Source organism: Nycticebus coucang, chromosome 11, assembly GCF_027406575.1.
Source record: "Nycticebus coucang isolate mNycCou1 chromosome 11, mNycCou1.pri, whole genome shotgun sequence".
Classification (NCBI taxonomy): domain Eukaryota; kingdom Metazoa; phylum Chordata; class Mammalia; order Primates; family Lorisidae; genus Nycticebus; species Nycticebus coucang.
The window spans coordinates 62,598,136-62,617,817 of NC_069790.1; the positions used below are offsets into that span (position 1 = coordinate 62,598,136).

The 19,682-nt window shown below is 36.9% G+C and overlaps 1 protein-coding gene across 1 annotated transcript in view; it reads right to left on the reverse strand.

The window, feature by feature from the left end:
• The window catches only part of ZNF804B (zinc finger protein 804B), a 552,310-nt gene extending 533,060 nt beyond the window's left edge, over positions 1-19,250 (reverse strand). Inside the window, exon 1 of the mRNA XM_053608698.1 lies at positions 18,742-19,250. Coding sequence (XP_053464673.1) covers positions 18,742-18,849 — 108 coding nt within the window. The 5' untranslated portion in view covers positions 18,850-19,250. The remainder of the gene's footprint in view (positions 1-18,741) is intronic.
• Positions 19,251-19,682: the final 432 nt, after the last annotated feature.

Below are 19,682 nucleotides of genomic sequence, written 5' to 3' on the forward strand. Positions count from 1 at the left end.
CCCTGGCTGTCTTTTATTGTGTACTTTCTCTGTGCCGGACCCTGTGCTAAGTAACACCAGTGAACAACCTAAGGCTCATACTGGTGGAGTAGTCACACCGCCAGTCAGAGCTAGAAAGAAGGTTGATCCAATTCTGTCCAGCTCTAAAACAATGCCCTTATACTCTTCATCTTTCTCTGTGCTTAATACAAGAAGGGAAAACGTCAATGCTCCCACTTTAAAATTTGAGAGGGAAGAGGGAAATGCAAAAATAAGACCAAATATATACATAAAATATACTACAAAGCCCTATACATCAGTTTTTATTTTAATTTTTAAATAAATATAGAAATATTAAACATTGCCAGGTAATACTGAAAAAGACTCATACTTTAGTTGCCACATATACTTTTCCAAGATCCAGGAGTGCCTCATCTGCCTTACATCATCCTCAAGGTAGTAAATACCTTGGGTCTTCAATGTTATTATATTAATGGTCTCTAATTTTCTTAACAAAGACAAATGAGGGCGGCTCCTGTGGCTCAGTCGATAAGGCGCCGGACCCATATACCGAGGGTGGCAGGTTCAAACCCGGCCCCGGCTGAACTGCAACCAAAAAATAGCTGGGCTTTGTGGCAGGCGCCTGTAGTCCCAGCTACTTGGGAGGCTGAGGCAAGAGAATCACTTAAGCCCAGGAGTTGGAGGTTGCTGTGAGCTGTGTGATGCCACGGCACTCTACCGAGGGCCATAAAGTGAGACTCTGTCTCTACAAAAAAAAAAAAAAGACGAATGAGTTTCCATAATTGATTTAAAACATTCTGAAAAACTCCACTTAATTTTCTTCACAGAAATATAATGTAATTTCCTCTTAAAGAAAAAAATAAAAAGCTTCCATTTGATCAGAACACCTTGGATTATCCTAGTAGAGCAAAGACAAGTATTTTAGGTCAACCTATAGTCACAAAGCACTGCTGTGTATAGCTCTATAAAAGTAATTCTCAGTTCTTCTGTCCTTAAATAGAAAAAGCCTATTTATCATGAACTTACTGCACATGTAACTAGATTAATGATAATTACGCTATGGAATTCTTATTTTCTTGGTTGTAAGTTATTTCTGATTTTTTTTTGTAATGATAACAATGACAAAACAATCGTGGTTACCTATGTCATGTGGCATAAGCAATGGGAAGTGACTAGAAGATCTCATGTCAGTACAGCAGGATGATAGTGTCTAGTTCTGTAGTGAAATTAAAAGCCTAATGTCTGAAATGATTTCCTTGTTACGTGGTCCACAGAGTCCTGCATGGTTGGCCTTTACCCTCCAGTCCTGCCTTGGTTCTCAGCCTCTCAGTCCACACACACACACACACACACACACAGTTGTTCCTTGGGTCCTGACTCAGGGCTTTGTACCAAGAGAACTCCTCCTCAACCCCTCTGTCTCAGAATATTTATCATTTCTCTCTGGGAGTCCTCCCTAATGACTAAGATGGATTACCCTGGGACATCCTTTTTTAGCATCAGCTACTTTTTCTTCACACAAACTTTTTATAGAGTATTATGAAATACAAATCTGTTGATTACCGATTTTCATTCTCTGTAGACTCTGCTGAGACAGATGCCATGTCTGTTGGGGTGTGCTGACTGCACTGGCACCACCAGCACCTCTGAGGTGCCCATTATGTACTAAGGACCTCAATATGGTTTGTGAAAACTTAAAGGTCCGCACTCCACCAGCTTCAAGGCAGAGTCATAATGTCCTTAAGAATGTCCACTGGAAACCTGGGGAGAGAGGTGCAGATATTCCACGCAGAGCAGCAGAGAGATTTTCTGCCAACTGCCCTTACATTTATGGCCTCATCTTTCTATTAGGGGCTTCCTTTTTGGATTGCCATACTCTAGGGAGCCCTAAAACCCCTCCAAAATAGAACCTTAAATTAAAACTCATCTTCAGTGCTCCCATCCTATACCTTCATTATCCTCTTCAAAGTCTCCCTCCTTTTCTTTCAGGGACCTAACATGTGAGATACTAGGTTAAGAGAAAAACCTTTTCCAGATCCTTAATTAACACTGAAGAGAAAATAACTAGCAGAGTGAAGATATTTCTTAAGCATAATTGTATTTAGCAGCATATAAATTGAATTGTAGCAATCACTACTGGGAAGAGGGGATTATCCCAAGGAAAAGGGGCCATTCATGCCCTCACAATATATGGAGTCCAGGCCAGGGCTCTCATATTTTTTCCTCTTCTCAGGAAAGGAAGAGGAAAAAACCACCCTTTGGCCTTCAGCTGACGATACTTTGGGGGCTGGCCTGTAGGCTGCACCCCACAACCAGATCGACAGCACTACAGGGCTTTGCTTTCAATTGTTTTCATCTCCTTGGTCTCTTCCAGGCAGCTGAAATTAAAAAAAAAAAAAATCCTAGGAAACTTTTGTAATAAAAAAATTCCTAAAAAATATTTGTAATTTCACCATACACAAAACCAAAAGACCAAAACTGAAAAGTACAGATCAAAATTTAGAATTGTCTAAATCCTAAATTAATTTTAAAATCTGACCTAAGACTCAGTGTACGGGCCACCTGGACCATGAAAACAGGACCTCGTCTCAGTTCATCCACTGCAGTTGTCTTCCCTCTCTTGTTTTTATCATTGTCTTCTTTTTTTTCTTTTTTCTGTTTTATACAAAGGAGTTTGGTCACTTTAAAAAGCTTGTAGGTAGTATTACTTCCCAGGATTATTTGGCTTTTGGGTAATATGTCTTCCCTTCCCATAGTGTACTTTATTTTTCAGTTTTGCTACATGGCCAGCAAGCTCCTAGCACATAGTAGACCCTTAATAAACACATACTTGAAATATGATTGATTTACTGAATGAACAAATGGATGACTTTAACTCTCCAATTGAAATCTTTCTGTTTTTAATTCTAGAAAACTTTAGCCTCCTGAATACTTAGTCTTCTATATCCAGGTTTCCACGCCAGGTACTGGCTAATCCCCACTTGATTCTGTTTAAAGTGGGCCTCCCCGCCTCCTTCAGCACTTAGCTCAAAGGGAAACGGCTTTTACCTCCACTTATCCACTCAGGTGATTCCCACAGTCCTTTTAGCATTTTTTATAAAAACTGCAAACGGAGTGAAACTAATATATAATCAATGCCTACAGATGGAATTAATTGGCAATGTGTCAGACAGCTAATTGTGTCTCTGGGTAAGATGCATGCATTTTAACTATATTTCACAAGCAGCAGGTGCTTATCTTTCATTCCATCTAAGTGGCTCCAGGTTTGGCCAAATGAACCTTCCCAGCCCAAATACAGAGGGAAACGGGGCCCGTCACCATTCACGACCTTCCCCCAATGTTCAGATAAAGCAGTTCTGCTTATGTTTATTTTGCCTGGCTCCTAAGTTTCCCTTTGAGCAAAGGATATCATAGCTTTAAAAGCCTGAAAAAAAAACTAGTCAAACATGAGTGAGTTATTTCCAAATAGAATAGTAAGAAATTCTGAAATTTCAATACCTTCCACATCCCATTCAAACATAGCACTCATCAAGTTCGGAAATTTAATCCTAGGGCCAGCCTTATATGCATGACTTAATAAATAATTTAAAATTTCATGTACCCCAATTTTTGTCATCCAATTAGATCAAATGTCTCATCCCGGTTACTATATATTTGGCCTAATTCTAAAACCTTCTGATTAAGTGATGCTTATACACTATATCAATCCACACAAGGCCACTCCGTATGAGTATTTTTATGCTATTTATCACTCTCTCCAGCTATGCCTCCTTCCCTGCTCTATTCCCTGTGGAAGACTGGGTTTTTTCAATCTCCTCTAGGGGAAAAGAGCAACCTGATAATGGAAAAGATTGAAACAGAGTGTGATTTAAAAAAAAAAAAAATTCATAGCAAAGTGACCTACCATTGGAAGAAACACCAAGAAGGATTTATTACTTTTTATTACTTTTCTTTTATAAAACTATTCCACAAATCTTCTTTCTATGATGATAAGAAAGAAAATCATCAGTGATTATCACCCAGGATTCTTCTAGCAACATCATGCAGAACTCTTAGACTCTCAGAATGTAGTATATGAATGTTGGAAGAAGAACGTTATTAGATTTTATTTAAAATACATGATCAATTATTTAAATGTATTTAAATTCATTCAAATTAGGATTTATTAATATAAGCATTGTTTGGGCTTTATATTTTTGGCAATAATCTTGTTGCCATAGCAACACAAACTTATATTTTATCTTCACACATACTCTGAAATTATAACAACTTTTGTAATAAAGTTTACATATCATTTGCTCATACATTTCATTTTTATGAGAAGTCCAAGCTGGAGGTTTCTTTCTTTTAATCATTTAATGTTATGTTACCATTAAATATATAATTCACATGTCCTCTTGAATAATGAAAACTCAACAGAGTCATTTCTATCCACTTGCAAGACATTTCTAAATCTATATGATGGTTGGATCTTTGTAAAATTAAGGAAAGATAATGAAATACTTCACAGATGTCACCCTGGATATAAACCATGTGTTTTATTAAGCATAAATGCATTCATTCTCACCTAATCAGTATGCTCTTGTTCATTTGTTTCAAATGGTGAGCAAGTTTGCTTCGGTCAAAATGCAGCAGAAAAGTGGAACTACAGAAGCATTGTCCAATGACATGTACACACCCACTCCCCTAAACAGGGATTTTTAATTCAGTAGTTTTCTGTCAGTTGAGCTGCTACTCAATTTGTATTTTTTCAATTATTTTACTTTATCGTTTTTTATTTTACTGTATTATTTTTGAGACAAGGTCTTGCTCTGTCACCCATGCTGGAGAACAGTGATGCCATTATAACTCACTGCAGCCTCAAATACTTGTGCCCAAGTGATCCTCTTACTTCTACCTCCTGAGTAGCAGAAACTACAGGCATGTACCCTATGAAGGCTAATTTTTGCATTTTTTGTAGAGACAAGGTCTCACTATGTTGCTCATGCTGGTCTCACACTCTTGGCTTCAGGCGATTCTCCTGAGTAGCTGGGACTACAGGCACACACCTTGGCTGATTTTTGCATTTTTTGTAAAGACAGGATTTCACTATGTTGCTAAGGTTGGTCTCAAACTCTTGGCTTCAAGCAATCCTGCCACTTTGGCCTCCTAAAGTGTTACAATTACAAGCGTGAGAGACTTTACCCAGCCCCATGTTCTTTACAAAAACTCTTTTTAATGTTAAAGGAGAATTTCAGACCAATCTCACTCATGAATATAGATGCAAAAATTCTCAACAAAATCCTAGCCAATAGATTACAGCTTATCATCAAAAAAGTCATTCATCATGATCAAGTAGGCTTCATCCCAGGGATGCAAGGCTGGTTTAACATACGCAAGTCCATAAACATTATCCACCATATTAACAGAGGCAAAAATAAAGATCACATGATCCTCTCAATAGATGCAGAAAAAGTATTTGATAAAATCCAGCATCCTTTTCTAATTAGAACACTGAAGAGTATAGGCATAGGTGGCACATTTCTAAAACTGATTGAAGCTATCTATGACAAACCCACAGCCAATATTTTACTGAATGGAGTAAAACTCAAAGCTTTTCCTCTTAGAACTGGAACCAGACAAAGTTGTCCTCTGTCACCATTACTATTCAACATAGTGCTGGAAGTTCTAGCCAATATAATTAGGCAAGACAAGGAAATAAAGGGAATCCAAATGGGAGCAGAGGAGGTCAAACTCTCCCTCTTTGCTGACGACATGATCTTATACTTAGAGAACCCCAAAGACTCAACCACAAGACTCCTAGAAGTCATCAAAAAATACAGTAATGTTTCAGGATATAAAATCAATGTCCACAAGTCAGTAGCCTTTGTATACACCAATAACAGTCAAGATGAGAAGCTAATTAAGGACACAACTCCCTTCACCATAGTTTCAAAGAAAATGAAATACCTAGGAATATACCTAACAAAGGAGGTGAAGGACCTCTATAAAGAAAACTATGAAATCCTCAGAAAGGAAATAGCAGAGGATATTAACAAATGGAAGAACATACCATGCTCATGGACGGGAAGAATCAACATTGTTAAAATGTCTATACTTCCCAAAGCAAGCTACCTTTTCAATGCCATTCCTATCAAAATACCAACATCGTACTTTCAAGATTTGGAAAAAATGATTCTGTGTTTTGTATGGAACCAGAAAAAAACCCGTATAGCTAAGGCAGTTCTTAGTAATAAAAATAAAGCTGGGGGGGCGGCACCTGTGGCTCAAGGAGTAGGGGGCCGGTCCCATATGCCGGAGGTGGTGGGTTCAAACCCAGCCCTGGCCAAAAGTCACAAAAATAAATAAATAAATAAATAAATAAATAAAACTGGAGGCATCAGCTTACCAGATTTTAGTCTGTACTACAAAGCCATAGTGGTCAAGACAGCATGGTACTGGCACAAAAACAGAGACATAGACACTTGGAATCGAATTGAAAACCAAGAAATGAAACTAACATCTTACAACCACCTAATCTTCGATAAACCAAACAAGAACATACCTTGAGGGAAAGACTCCCTATTCAATAAATGGTGTTGGGAGAACTGGATGTCTACATGTAAAAGACTGAAACTGGACCCACATCTTTCCCCACTCACAAAAATTGATTCAAGATGGATAAAGGACTTAAATTTAAGGCATGAAACAATTAAAATCCTCCAAGAAAGCATAGGAAAAACACTGGAAGATATTGGCCTGGGGAAAGACTTCATGAAGAAGACTGCCATCGCAATTGCAACAACAACAAAAATAAACAAATGGGACTTCATTAAACTGAAAAGCTTCTGTACAGCTAAGGAGACAATAACCAAAGCAAAGAGACAACCTACACAATGGGAAAGGATATTTGCATATTTTCAATCAGACAAAAGCTTGATAACTAGGATCTATAGAGAACTCAAATTAATCCACATGAAAAAAGCCAACAATCCCATATATCAATGGGCAAGAGACATGAATAGAACTTTCTCTAAAGATGACAGATGAATGGCTAACAAACACATGAAAAAATGTTCATCATCTCTATATATTAGAGAAATGCAAATCAAAACAACCCTGAGATATCATCTAACCCCAGTGAGAATGGCCCACATCACAAAATCTCAAAACTGCAGATGCTGGCGTGGATGTGGAGAGAAGGGAACACTTTTACACTGCTGGTGGGACTGCAAACTAGTACAACCTTTCTGGAAGGAAGTATGGAGAAACCTCAAAGCACTCAAGCTAGACCTCCCATTTGATCCTGTAATCCCATTACTGGGCATCTACCCAGAAGGAAAAAAATCCTTTTATCATAAGGACACTTGTACTAGACTGTTTATTGCAGCTCAATTTACAATCGCCAAAATGTGGAAACAGCCTAACTGCCCACCAACCCAGGAATGGATTAACAAGCTGTGGTATATGTACACCATGGAATACTATTCAGCTATTAAAAAAAATGGAGACTTTACATCCTTCGTATTAACCTGGATGGAAGTGGAAGACATTATTCTTAGTAAAGCATCACAAGAATGGAGAAGCATGAATCCTATGTACTCAATTTTGATATGAGGACTATTAATGACAATTAAGGTTATGGGGGGGGAGCAGAAAGAGGGATGGAGGGATGTGGGTGGGGCCTTGGTGTGTGTCACACTTTATAGGGGCAAGACATGACTGTAAGAGGGACTTTACCTAACAATTGCAATCAGTGTAACCTGGCTTATTGTACCCTCAATGAATCCCCAACAATAAAAAAAAAAAAAATTAGACATCATATAATACTTAGCATTAGGATAGTGGTTGCCTTTGGTGTGGAGTAGTGCCAGGTAAGGGGCACAAATGAGGTTTCCAAGACTCATAATTATGTATAAATACATCTAGAACATTAAAAAAAGCTGTATATAATTGAAATAATTTTATGTTATCTTTAATATAAAAGTTAAAAGGCAACTTTTCATTTACATATCACTATGTCTAGCACTGAAAATTGTTGGAATTTTATGAAATTAAAATTATTACTTCAATCGGTCCAACTAATGCTTTCCCCCCCTAGGAATCTATAAATCTATAAATGAAAGACTAAATAAACTAAGAAGATATGATTAAGACATGCCTTTAAAATGATTTGATTTTTATATTTTTAAGTTTGCCCTAAGGACATAGAATGTATATCATATAAAAAGGAAATATCTGGAAAAAAGTAGAAGTATTTAAAAGTAGGAACAGTATTTTTCTAAATATATGATAATGTTTTACTGATTCTATCATCTTACAAGGAATATAAGAACCATCATACCTCCTATTACATTAAAATGTATAATAAAGCATTTTGAATTGGAGAAATTTCAATAATATACAAAAAATAATGCAAGTGATATACATGGCAGATGATGTTCTTTGCTCTCACAAACATTTCATCCTTCATATGACTTAATAATAAAGAATTGCCACTGTCTCTAAATTTTGAAAGGGATGCAATATTAAAGAGGGAGTTCTTGCTTCTCTACTTTCTTGTTTCAAAAGGGCACACTGAGAACCAGTGAGTGAAATGTTGCAGGAGGCAGAGACACTTGGGTAGAAGCAGAAGGACACTAAGTCATTAGTGTCCCAGGTAAATCACCTGGATGAGCAGGGATTCTCCCACTGTAGAAATGTTCACCCATGTTAAGGGTAGTTGTATTAGTTTCCTCTTTAGTGGCTCTAACAAATTTCCAAAAATTTATTGGCTTAAAACACCACAAATTTATTATCTTACAGTCCTTTCGGTTAGAAGCCTCACTGTGTTAAGATCAGAATCTTAGTAAGGCTGTAATTTTTTTTCTTCCTGGGGGCTCTATGGGAGAATCTATTTATTTGCCTCTTCAGTTTTAAGAGGTTACTCGGATTCCTTGGCTTCTGGACCTTTTTTTCAACTTAAAATCCAGCAGCACAGCATCTTCAAAAGTCTCTGATTCTAATCATTCTTGGCTCCCTCTTACAGGGGCCCCTGTGATTACAATGGGTTCATCTGCATGATCCAAGATAATCTTCACAACCTCCTTAATTCAATCATATCTGCAAAGTTCCTTTTGCCATATCAGATTCATAGGTAGGGGCATTAGAACACAGACATCTTAGGGGAAGCTATCATTCTGCCTACCATTATAATATGTTTAACATATATACCAGGAGTATACACCAGATTTCTAAGAATATTTCTAATGTTTAGATTCTATAAATAAGGCTAAGAATCAAATATCTGTGAACAAATGTAAAAACATTAATTTTTATTAGAGATTGACTATAAACTGAGCCTGACTTTCTACAGCCCTCAGAGTATTGCTCTTTCTCTGTATTGTCCACCCTAAATAACTGGATAGTCTAGAGAAAATTCATTGTTTAGAAGGATGTTAAGCTCCTTTTATGGACAGTGGACACATTCTGACTACCCACGAAAAGACAAGTGCAAATAAAGCCTTATTGGAATGAATTGACTGCTCCAGGATGTGGATATATCAAAGAGTATAGTGGCTCCTGGTTAGGAAATTATCTTCTCTCTCAACAAAGGAAAAAGAAAAAGTTGCTACACACTCCCTATACACTTCTAAATAGAAAGGGAATTATCAAGTTCCTAACTTGTAATCCATTTTTTCAGAAACTATTAAATATATGCCAATGAAAAAATGCAGCTTAACCAACTTGAGTACAAATTTCATCTATTTACATATACCAGTCCTGTTTCCTGTGGTCTTTTGCAAAAGGTGTTCTGAAATCGTTGTATGGAAGAAAGCACAGTGCAATTTCGGTTAATAGTAGGTATTAAATTATACTTGTAGTGATTGATCAAATGATCTTGGTACATATTAGAGAAAGAAACATTGCCATGAAAACAATTACCACTTTATCCATCAATAGAACAGTCACTATTCTGAAAGATTCTGACTAATGGGAGAAAAACTTCTCTATGGAAAAATAATCTTCATGAAACTACCACCAGGACCAAAGGGAACATATTTACAGTTAAATTTCTATTGAAAAAAGAAAATTAACCCAATTGTAGTTTTGTAAGACTTGAAAATTTTTCCTCACTGCAACATCAGATATATATGCATACCCATTAACACACACAATCTTGGCAATAATAATTGCTGATATTTACTCAATGGGTGTCAAGCCCTAGGCTCAGGTCACCATACTAGGGGCCATCCTGTGCTACTGGGAAGAAGAGAAAACCAAAGATATGACAGGTCATAAAACTGCTACTCAATGGCAACAGCAGGCTACTGCTGTTGGCTACTCAAACTGCCCTTTGTAAAGGGGCAGTTTAACTTCCTAGGGCCTTTCTTCCTGATCCCCATGTACCATGCCCTTATCACTGGTCAAAAGTAATAAATTAAGAGTGCCAATAGTGAGGCTAAATATATCTATATAAATTTCATTATAGAAAAAGATAAAAATCAATATTTGTATAAGTTACTGTTTAGGGATGTTGTATATCATCTCTAAAGATATACTTAAGATTTCCTTAAATTTCATTAATTTCAAAATAAATATATAGCAAAACTAAAAAGCTACCTCTACTTCTCTAGAGAATTATTGCAGTAAAGTTGGATAAGAGGTACTCACAGCAATTCAGTAAGGTTAACCAGCTTTTAAATCATAACATAAATGTTAAGGTCAATGACTAAATGGAAATTTCCAACATTTCTCATCCCAGCTACACTGTTGTGTCAAACACATCAGTGACAGTGTCCTAAATGATGAAGAATCTAATATTATATTGGCCATAATTCATTGATTCATACATCCATTTATTCATTTGACAAATATTGATTGAATATATAGGTCAGTAGGAAAGTTCTGAGACAGGCTACGTTATGGTCCATTATTTTACTTCCAAGAAACATAGCTGACAGCGTCCTTTCTGATTCACCCATGCAAGTTTTAACTTGCTCGGCTTAATCAGTGTTGCTGGGAGGGTTTCATTAGTTTCCATCCATGCAAATTTTATGTTTCTTGATTTTTGTGAATCTCAAAACTTTGTTAATGACTCAGATATAATAAAGCAGAAACTATCCTCAGATCTGAAGATATAAGGATAGCAGAAGATATACTCCAAGAATTTCATATACCATTGCAAAATGGAAACCAATAAACAAATACAGTTCAGTCATAATCAAGCAAGTAAAGGATGTAATGACAGCCTGTAAGAAGTGCACTTGACCTGTAATAGGGAACTCAGCATAGAGTCACATGAGGACTGATCGCCTCAGTTAAGAATACATAAGACATGGTCCAACCAATAAAGGGAGAAAGAGGACTTTTAGCAGAGGGAACAGTATCTGTAATGCTCTTGACACATCGTCATCAAGAACTCTGAGTAGAGTCAGTATAACTGGAGTACATGATCAGGTAGCATAATAGAATGAAAGCTGAAAATGTAGGTGTGAGATGGATCATGAAGACTCTGAAATGCCACCCATGGATTTTAAACAATGTTAGGTAATGTGAATGTAATCAATATGGCCACCTCTGTGTCTCTTCACTGCATATTCAGAGGAAGCAGCAGGAACGGTCTTCCTGAACTGAAGCCATCATCCTCTGTCATTCAAAAAAGATCCCTTATGGTCATTTTCTGCTTAGAATGTAACATTTATTTCATTCACAAAAAGAAAATGCAAAGAGCCTTTGCTTGCCAAGAAAGACGCTAGAGAATATAATTATTCATAGCAAAATGAAAGGACATATGTGAGTGGAGGGAGGGGAAATCGTATTTGTCTGGTGCTGAAGAGGTACACAGGACAAGTGAAGTGCTGACTAATCGCTGTGGGAAGAAGGGCAGGGAAGAACACCAGTAGGTGGGTTCTCAATGGAGATGTGGGGGAAGCTCTAAATTCTGAGCTGGAGAGGAACATTACATGTGAATGGTGAACAGAGAAGAACTTGGATGGTTGGGTGAGAGGCAAACGGAACAGGGTGTTTTTCACATTTGCACAGGCTATTACCCCTAGAGTTCGAAGTATATGCCAATATTTATGTGTAAACCAAAAACGATATTGAAAAATCAATAATTATGTGAATGAAGAGAATATGAATTGATGGCTAGAAGAATAATAGACAGGGAGAAGATGGTTTAAGAAAAAATACACTGGCAGTTATCAGTTTCAAAATAAGCTATATTTTGCCTCTTATGCCCACACAGAAGTAAAATAAAATTTGCCAAAAGGAAATTGTCGATTGTCAAAGCAAAAAAATTGGCAGCCCTAATTATACTTGCTAGAAATGAACAAACTGAATATTCTCCATGAATCATTCTCAAAGCTGTCCAGTGCTGAGTGGCATTCCTATATTTGGAAATTCTGTATTTTGTTATATATTTGTAACCCAACTTGTTTTCACAATAGACCTAAGCCATCTGAAAGGAACTACATACATTAAAACAATAAAACATAAATTTTAAAAGAATGGGAGCCATGGGAAATAAACTAAGAGCTGGACTGGACATAGGAAACAAACAGAGATGGGTGTATCATGTTGCTTTTAAGGCCAACATCAATCTCAATCACTTTGCTAAAGAACAGATTTGTCTCTGGACTTCCCGCCAGCCAAAGAAGCAAAGAGAGAATTAACTACATACTGCTCCTTTTCTATGAAGAAAACTACATATTTTCAGTTCTTCAGGAGTATATGATTAGATTTTAGATACCAACTTGAATTTAAAGAAAAGTTTAATTTAATAAATGTTATCAGGGGTCCATCTCAGGAAAATTAACATCATTAGTGAATATTTTAAAAGGTAAATCCCATCTCCATTTTAAGCTCTATAGCATTCTTTTACATTTTTCTCTTCAAGAAGTTCAGAATGTCTTAGTTACAACTGAAAATGCTGTGCAAGACAAAAAGTAATTCATCTTTCCAGAATTTCTTTTCAAATTCAGTAAGTACTTCCAATGCAAGACAGACTGTGTAACTTGGGAATTTGTATATCCTTATTATCGCCATAGTTATTATATTTTTTTGAAAACATAACAAATATTTCATTTCTCTCTCTAGACCTTATCCACTCTCTAAACCTGATTGAAAATCTATCCACAAAAGGTTGTCACCTGTCATTTTATATGGATTACCTGAATTTTTATGGAAAACTTTATTTATTGCAACCAAAACACATTTTCAAGCAAAGCAGAATCTAAGTTCAATTTGTATTCAAATATTTTCAATGAAATATATACATATACACTCAAGAATTATTATGATAATGTATATCTTGAACAAACCAACTTCACACTGAAATGGACTTGACAAAGTTATTTGATACATATTTTTTACTCTGCTTGCTCCTTGCTGCCAATACAGCCTTAAACCTACTGATACTTTGAGATCTGTTAATACCTAACACATAATGTGTATTTTAATGTATACATTTTAAACAACAAAGATTTCACAGTTACAGCTAAGTTTTTTTTTTTTTTTAACAAAAACTACAGATTGTTAAGTTCTGTGTTAAATACCATACACCATATAGCCTGCAAATAATGTCAATGTATTTTAATCTTACTTTCACATTATGGAGCAGAAACCCAAATAGAAAGTATACCTAAATTGCATATCTGAAAGAAGGAAAATCAAGGTATCTGAACTATCAAATTATAATTATAAAATAAACAATCTATAATCTAATAAAAAGCCATAAATTATAGCAATCAAATACTGAATTGATGCTTCCTACTGTGAAACGTGTTGAAGTTAAATGAACACAAGTGTTTTAAGTCCTGGAAAGTTAACACTTTTTAGATAGCATAGATGCTAACTCCAAAGTTTCTGAAATCAATTATTTGCAGGAGGAAGAAAGGTTTGAAAAGGTAATGAGAAGAAAGGAGGTTGCTTAACATTATGTTTGACATAAGAAAGAAAAAAATGTATTATAAGAATTGTGAGTCTTCTTTATTGAAAACATCTGAGTTTCAACATGAAAGGCGATATTATATATTCATGAATTCAAGAAGAGGAGGCAGGTGACTTCTCTATGGGAGGGCATGTCTTCATAATTATATTTAGCACATGAAAACTGCATCAGTTTGAGAACATTTTTTAATGTGTCTAACATGTACTTATTAAGCATAATGAAAATACACACAATCAGACATTATAGGCATCTGGGGAAAAAGGACAAGTATGTAACTGCCATCATTTCCTCATTTAAGAAGTTTTCTAGATATCTGGATGCACTTTCAAAGTAATTCAGCTTTCCTACAATTTATATACATTTTAAATTTTTAAAAGGGAAAATAAGTGGATTTTCATTTCATTTAAAATGCCTGTTTATTTATATTTCATCTCCTATTAGGCAATTTAATTATATATATAACTTAGGATAAGGTGACTAAACATAAAAATGGAATCCAAGGACCCCGATCTATTGCTTAGATGACAATCTCAAGAATTTTCTTCACATCCAGTGCCTTAGGGGAAAACTATCAGCACCCTAAAAACGGCTATTCCTGGATGTCTAACTTTGGTGCTTTCAGGAATAAGCACTTCTTAAGAAATATCAAAAGAATGATAATAAGCTAAGCATCTGTCACATATAAAGTATACAGCTATGATTATTAATATTTCATCAATACGTATCAATAGGTACCCACAGTGATAGTCTTACTACTAATCACACACAGATTAAGTAACTATGACAAACTATACTCAAACAAATCTAATTTTGAGATGATATTTTATATTACACGAAATAATTAAGAATTCAAATATATTTTTTATATTACATAGAAGACAATTTTCTTTTACTGAATTCAAACATGGTGATAGACAAACCAAGGAGTTAATGAAAAGAAGAATTTACCTACAGACTGTTCTTCATGACTGTGAAAAAGTTATTACAATCATTATTAAAAAGTATTATTATTAACAAGACTGTATAATCCAGGGTGGACATGAAGTTTGTTTGTAAGTAAACTATTTTAAATTGCACACGAACTTTATGCCCACCCTGTATACAGGTAACTTTTTATGCTGATCACAGATAACAATGTGTATCTCTATTGAATATTGTGACTGTGTGTGTATCGCATACTATACTTTTACATTTCCATTTTTAGCCATAGTATTTTAGAGCTAAGAAAGGGTGGGGAATCAAGGGTTATAGAATGCACGTTGATTTTCTAACAATAGAGACTTTTGCCATTAAACATTGTGCAATACTCTTATTTTCCTTTTCCTTTCTTTTATTTTCTTTAATCTTTCTCTGGGTTTAAAGTAACACAAACTATCTCCAATCAATCATTCACATTCCAATTATGATGAAAAAACAGTATACTAAAAAAGAATAGAAATGAGAGATGCAATATATAAGATGTTTCCATGTTCTTACTTCGAAGATACAAGCTGAATTTCACTCCAAGATTTTTAGTTTACTGATCTATAAAAATTGTTTGGGGGTAAAATGCTTTATTTATTTCTCAAGAACTTCATTAAGTATTTATTATAAGAATCCCACATAATGATTCAATATATTTTTAAGTGAAATTCTTTGAAAGAAAAATATAAATACACTCATTCTATTTTTTTTTTGTGTGTGTGTGTGTGTGTGTGTGTGTGTGGTTTTTGGCTGGGGCTGGGTTTGAACTCACTACCTCCGGCATATGAGGCAGGTGCCCTACTCCTTGAGCCACAGGCACCGCCCCACTCATTCTATTTTTTTACATTTCGTTTAATATCACATGTGATTTGGACATAACAAATCCATACAACTACTTTATGTAACTAAAAAATTATATCTATATAATTTTATTATAGATAAGGCAGTGAAATGTTATATCCACATTATCATCCAAGTACATTTATACTATACTACATGTGTACTTATGCTATGTATCAGAACTAAAAATGAGAAACTTATTATTTCAAAAAGGAAGCATAGCATTTTTCCTTTCTACAAAAGAGCTACAAATTAGTCTTATTCGATAATTGGGTTTTTTTGACTATCAATACCACATACCACTTTTAAACAGCTTTATTTAAACAGAAAAATGTAGAATGAAAGAAAGAGGAGGTACATTTGGATTAAAAAATTGAGAATCAAAGTTGAAGTATTGGAAAATTTAATGAACGTTAGTTAAATCAACCAAGAGTATCCCAATCTGTGGCGCTAGATAAACTGACAGTGAGTGGAAGTAATTAAAGTTATTGATGTAGAGGTCAATTTTAGGTCACTCTGGATACTAAGTTTAAAAAGGTAGTGTCAGAGTAGCTATGTTTTTTTTAAAATAAATAAATAAATAAATGTATTTTATGGATCCTTGAGTTTAATATTTATACTGAAGAGAAAATTGATGAATGTATGTCAACCTGAAAATAAATGTGTGTTACTGAATAAAAAAAAAAAATACACAATCACAATTTTTAGTTTCACGCTTCACAGTTAAATAATAAAGGCAAACATATAGTCTTCCAGACCAGGAAATTATACAAGGGTCTAGGGTCCAAAATGTAGGGACCCATTTTAACTTAGGGAAAAAGACTAAAGTGTCAAGCAATAAATGAGAAGAGAATCCCAACTTGATGGAAGACTCGTCTCAACAACAGGCCAATGACAGAGAGTGGACAGACATCAATTTTTCACGTACTGCCCAGTTTATGTGAGAAGCCATGGAAACCTTAAAAAAGCCATGCAAATTCCATAGTAAAATCTAAAAGGAGACAAAATAAATCAAATCACATTGAAGAAGTACATATACAGGCTGATTTGATGTTTTTAAATGATGCATACATAATTTAAGTACCCCCGAATGTGTACACGTCAGAGAGAACCACACAGTGAGTCAAAGTGTAGAGCCTAGGTAACAAAGTAAATAAATTAGTACTTTAGTAAAAACAAGCCCACAGTGAATAGAAATAGAGTTCTGTGTATGTAAAACACCTGGGGAGCCCATCAGCCCCCTTGGCCAAGCACACAGAAAGGCTGTCTTTTCACATTCACATCCCTAAGGGGCCAATCAAGCTCCTGGGAGATGAATGACCAGGGTGGGGAAGGAAGGGCACCTTTTGACCATGTGACAGAAATTTCCTCTGCAAACCTTAGAGATTTTGGAAGATTAACAATGTAATCTAAGTAATTTAAGTAGAGCTAAATAGTGAGAGTATTGTGAAGTAAAGATCCCTTTATCCTAAGAATAAATAAGGCAGATAGACTACATCACACCATCCAATTCAGATTTCCAGAACCAAAGGGTGGATAAGGGAGGCAAAAACAGATTATCAAAGCCCTGGAAAATTATGTCCATAAGACAGGTGGAACATTCTAGGTTTTCAAAACAGATTAAACTTAAAGAGAAAATGGAAGGATTTAAGTTTGCAGTAAGGAAGATTCTCCTGACACCATGGGCTGCTAAACATTAAAGTGGTGTGCTGAGACTATGGAAACTCCATTCTGGGAATATTTAAAAACAGAAAATATTCAGATCTGCTGATCAAAAGGTTTAAATGTGGACTTGATTCAGATAGAACTCTCCAAGTCCCTTCAACCCCTGGGAGTTCAATTGTCAGTAACAATATAAACAAAATTTTCTGTGTATCACTTCTGATTCAGCACTACATATAGTAGTTAGGAGAATAAAACAACCCACAGGACTTTTTACAGAACACAAAAGCGTGTGAAGAAATACTTTGTCATAAGGAATCCCAGTAAAATCTCTGGGTACTTGTACTTTCTAATTTTAGGTTTCTCATGCAAATCACATATGGAGTTTAATCAAAGGTTATTATAATATATTGTAGTTTTGAATAATTCATGCTAATGAAGCATTAAACCATGATGGAAAAGCACCAAATGTAAAAAATAAAAATGAGGCAATTTAAACGTTTCTTCTTTATATCATACAGACTTGAAATACTGCTTTTCATATTAAACTAGAAAAGTTGCTCTTTAAATTCAGATACTTAATCACTTAGTAATAGCCCAAAACTTACACACGCACATACATAGTTTTGAAACACATTTGAATCCTTAAACATTAGTTTATAGTATGTACCACAGAATGAATGGAGATATTTAAGTCATAGATCCCAAACGAAATTATTCTCTAAAAATTATTAGAATAAATCAAATAGTGACGAAATCAAATAGTCTGTTAAATAGCAACCGCTCAAATTGTATGTTAATAAATACATAAATAATACAAAATAACCATCCTATCCACAAAACTCTTTTTGCTTCCCTTAGAGAATGCACATAGTTAAGCTTTAGGTGCAACCACGTTTTGACCAGCATCTTTCCTTTTGCCAATGATCTGAGGCAAAATCTTTAAAGAGTTATTTTCTTATAAAGCAACAATAGCATTTTTAACTAATCTCAACTGCTGACTTCACAAAAGCACATTATAAAGTGCCACGCAAACTTTCTACACTACCCAAATCAGCAGATTCATAAGTTAACACAGCCCAAAGGAGCCACCTTTCACAGCCCTGCAGTTAACTGCATACAGTAAATATTTACATCCACAGAACTGTAGATCCTAAAGACTGTGTTGAAAATACACCTGTAAACACACCCCTCTGTCAATAAGTTGTATCAACAGACACAACATGCCTATTGGTGAGGTTTATCTACCCCCTAACTCGCTGTATCAGGACATCTCTCAATCCCTCTGTTTATTCTTTATTCTGAACGTTTGTGTCTCCGTGTGTGTGTGTCAATGTGTGTGCGTGCGCGCGCGCTCACATTACCAGAGAGGGAGATCCGTTTTTGCAGAGGGGTCCTCTAAAGACTCCTTTAATGCCCCTGTAGTGCCCATTGCTGAGATGTCTCGAACTGATGACCAGGTAACAAGCCATGTGGGTCCGGGCGGGAGGCGCAGAGTCTCAACTCCTCACAGGTGAGCAGCTGGCCCAGCCTTGGAAACGCAGGCTGGTTTGTCAGCAGCGACAGTGACTGCCACCTCCAGAGAAGAAGCGGTCGGCAGAGGACGCGGCGGTCGCGCGTCCCCGCTCCTCACCCGGCGCCGGGCTCCTGCCGGCAGCTGCTGTGCTGACAGAGGCGGCGGCGGCGGCAGCCACAGAGCACGGAGGGGACCCCGTGAGCCAGTCCACATGCTGCTCTGACGAGGAGGCTGCTCAGCCACAGGCGGGCAATATATTTATTTAAGGACAACTTCCAGGGTCCGCCAGAGAATCAGGAATTCCCCCGCCCCCGCCTTCGCGCCCAGTGCGCGCGGGCGGCGGCTCCGGCGCGGCCCCCGGAGATTCAGCAGCGGCGGCAGCAGCCTGGGAGGGAGAGTGGCGCGGAGTCCTCGGGAGCGCCAGATCGCTGCCTCCGCTGCAGTGGCGAGGAGACGGAGGACGAGGCGACAGGCGGGCTGGGGTCGGGGACGGCGCCGCCCCTCGGAGCTGCGGCTCAGAGCAGCCCCGGAGGCTCGGGGTGCGCCGGGCGGCCGGGCGAGGAGGTGACAGCGGCGGCGGCGGCTCAGAGGGGCTCTCGGGGCTGGGGGACCTGCCGTTCCAGCCTCCGGGCACCCTTCGCCCAGCCCCCGTCCCTGAGCCAACTTTGCACTATGTTTGTGAGTGGGCACCTGGGCCGCCAGGGAGTGCGGCGCAGGACAGGGCTGGAGGGGGCGCGTCCGTCGCCCTTTCGCCGACGGTCGCCCTGGGCGTGTTGTCTGCCCTCCCGC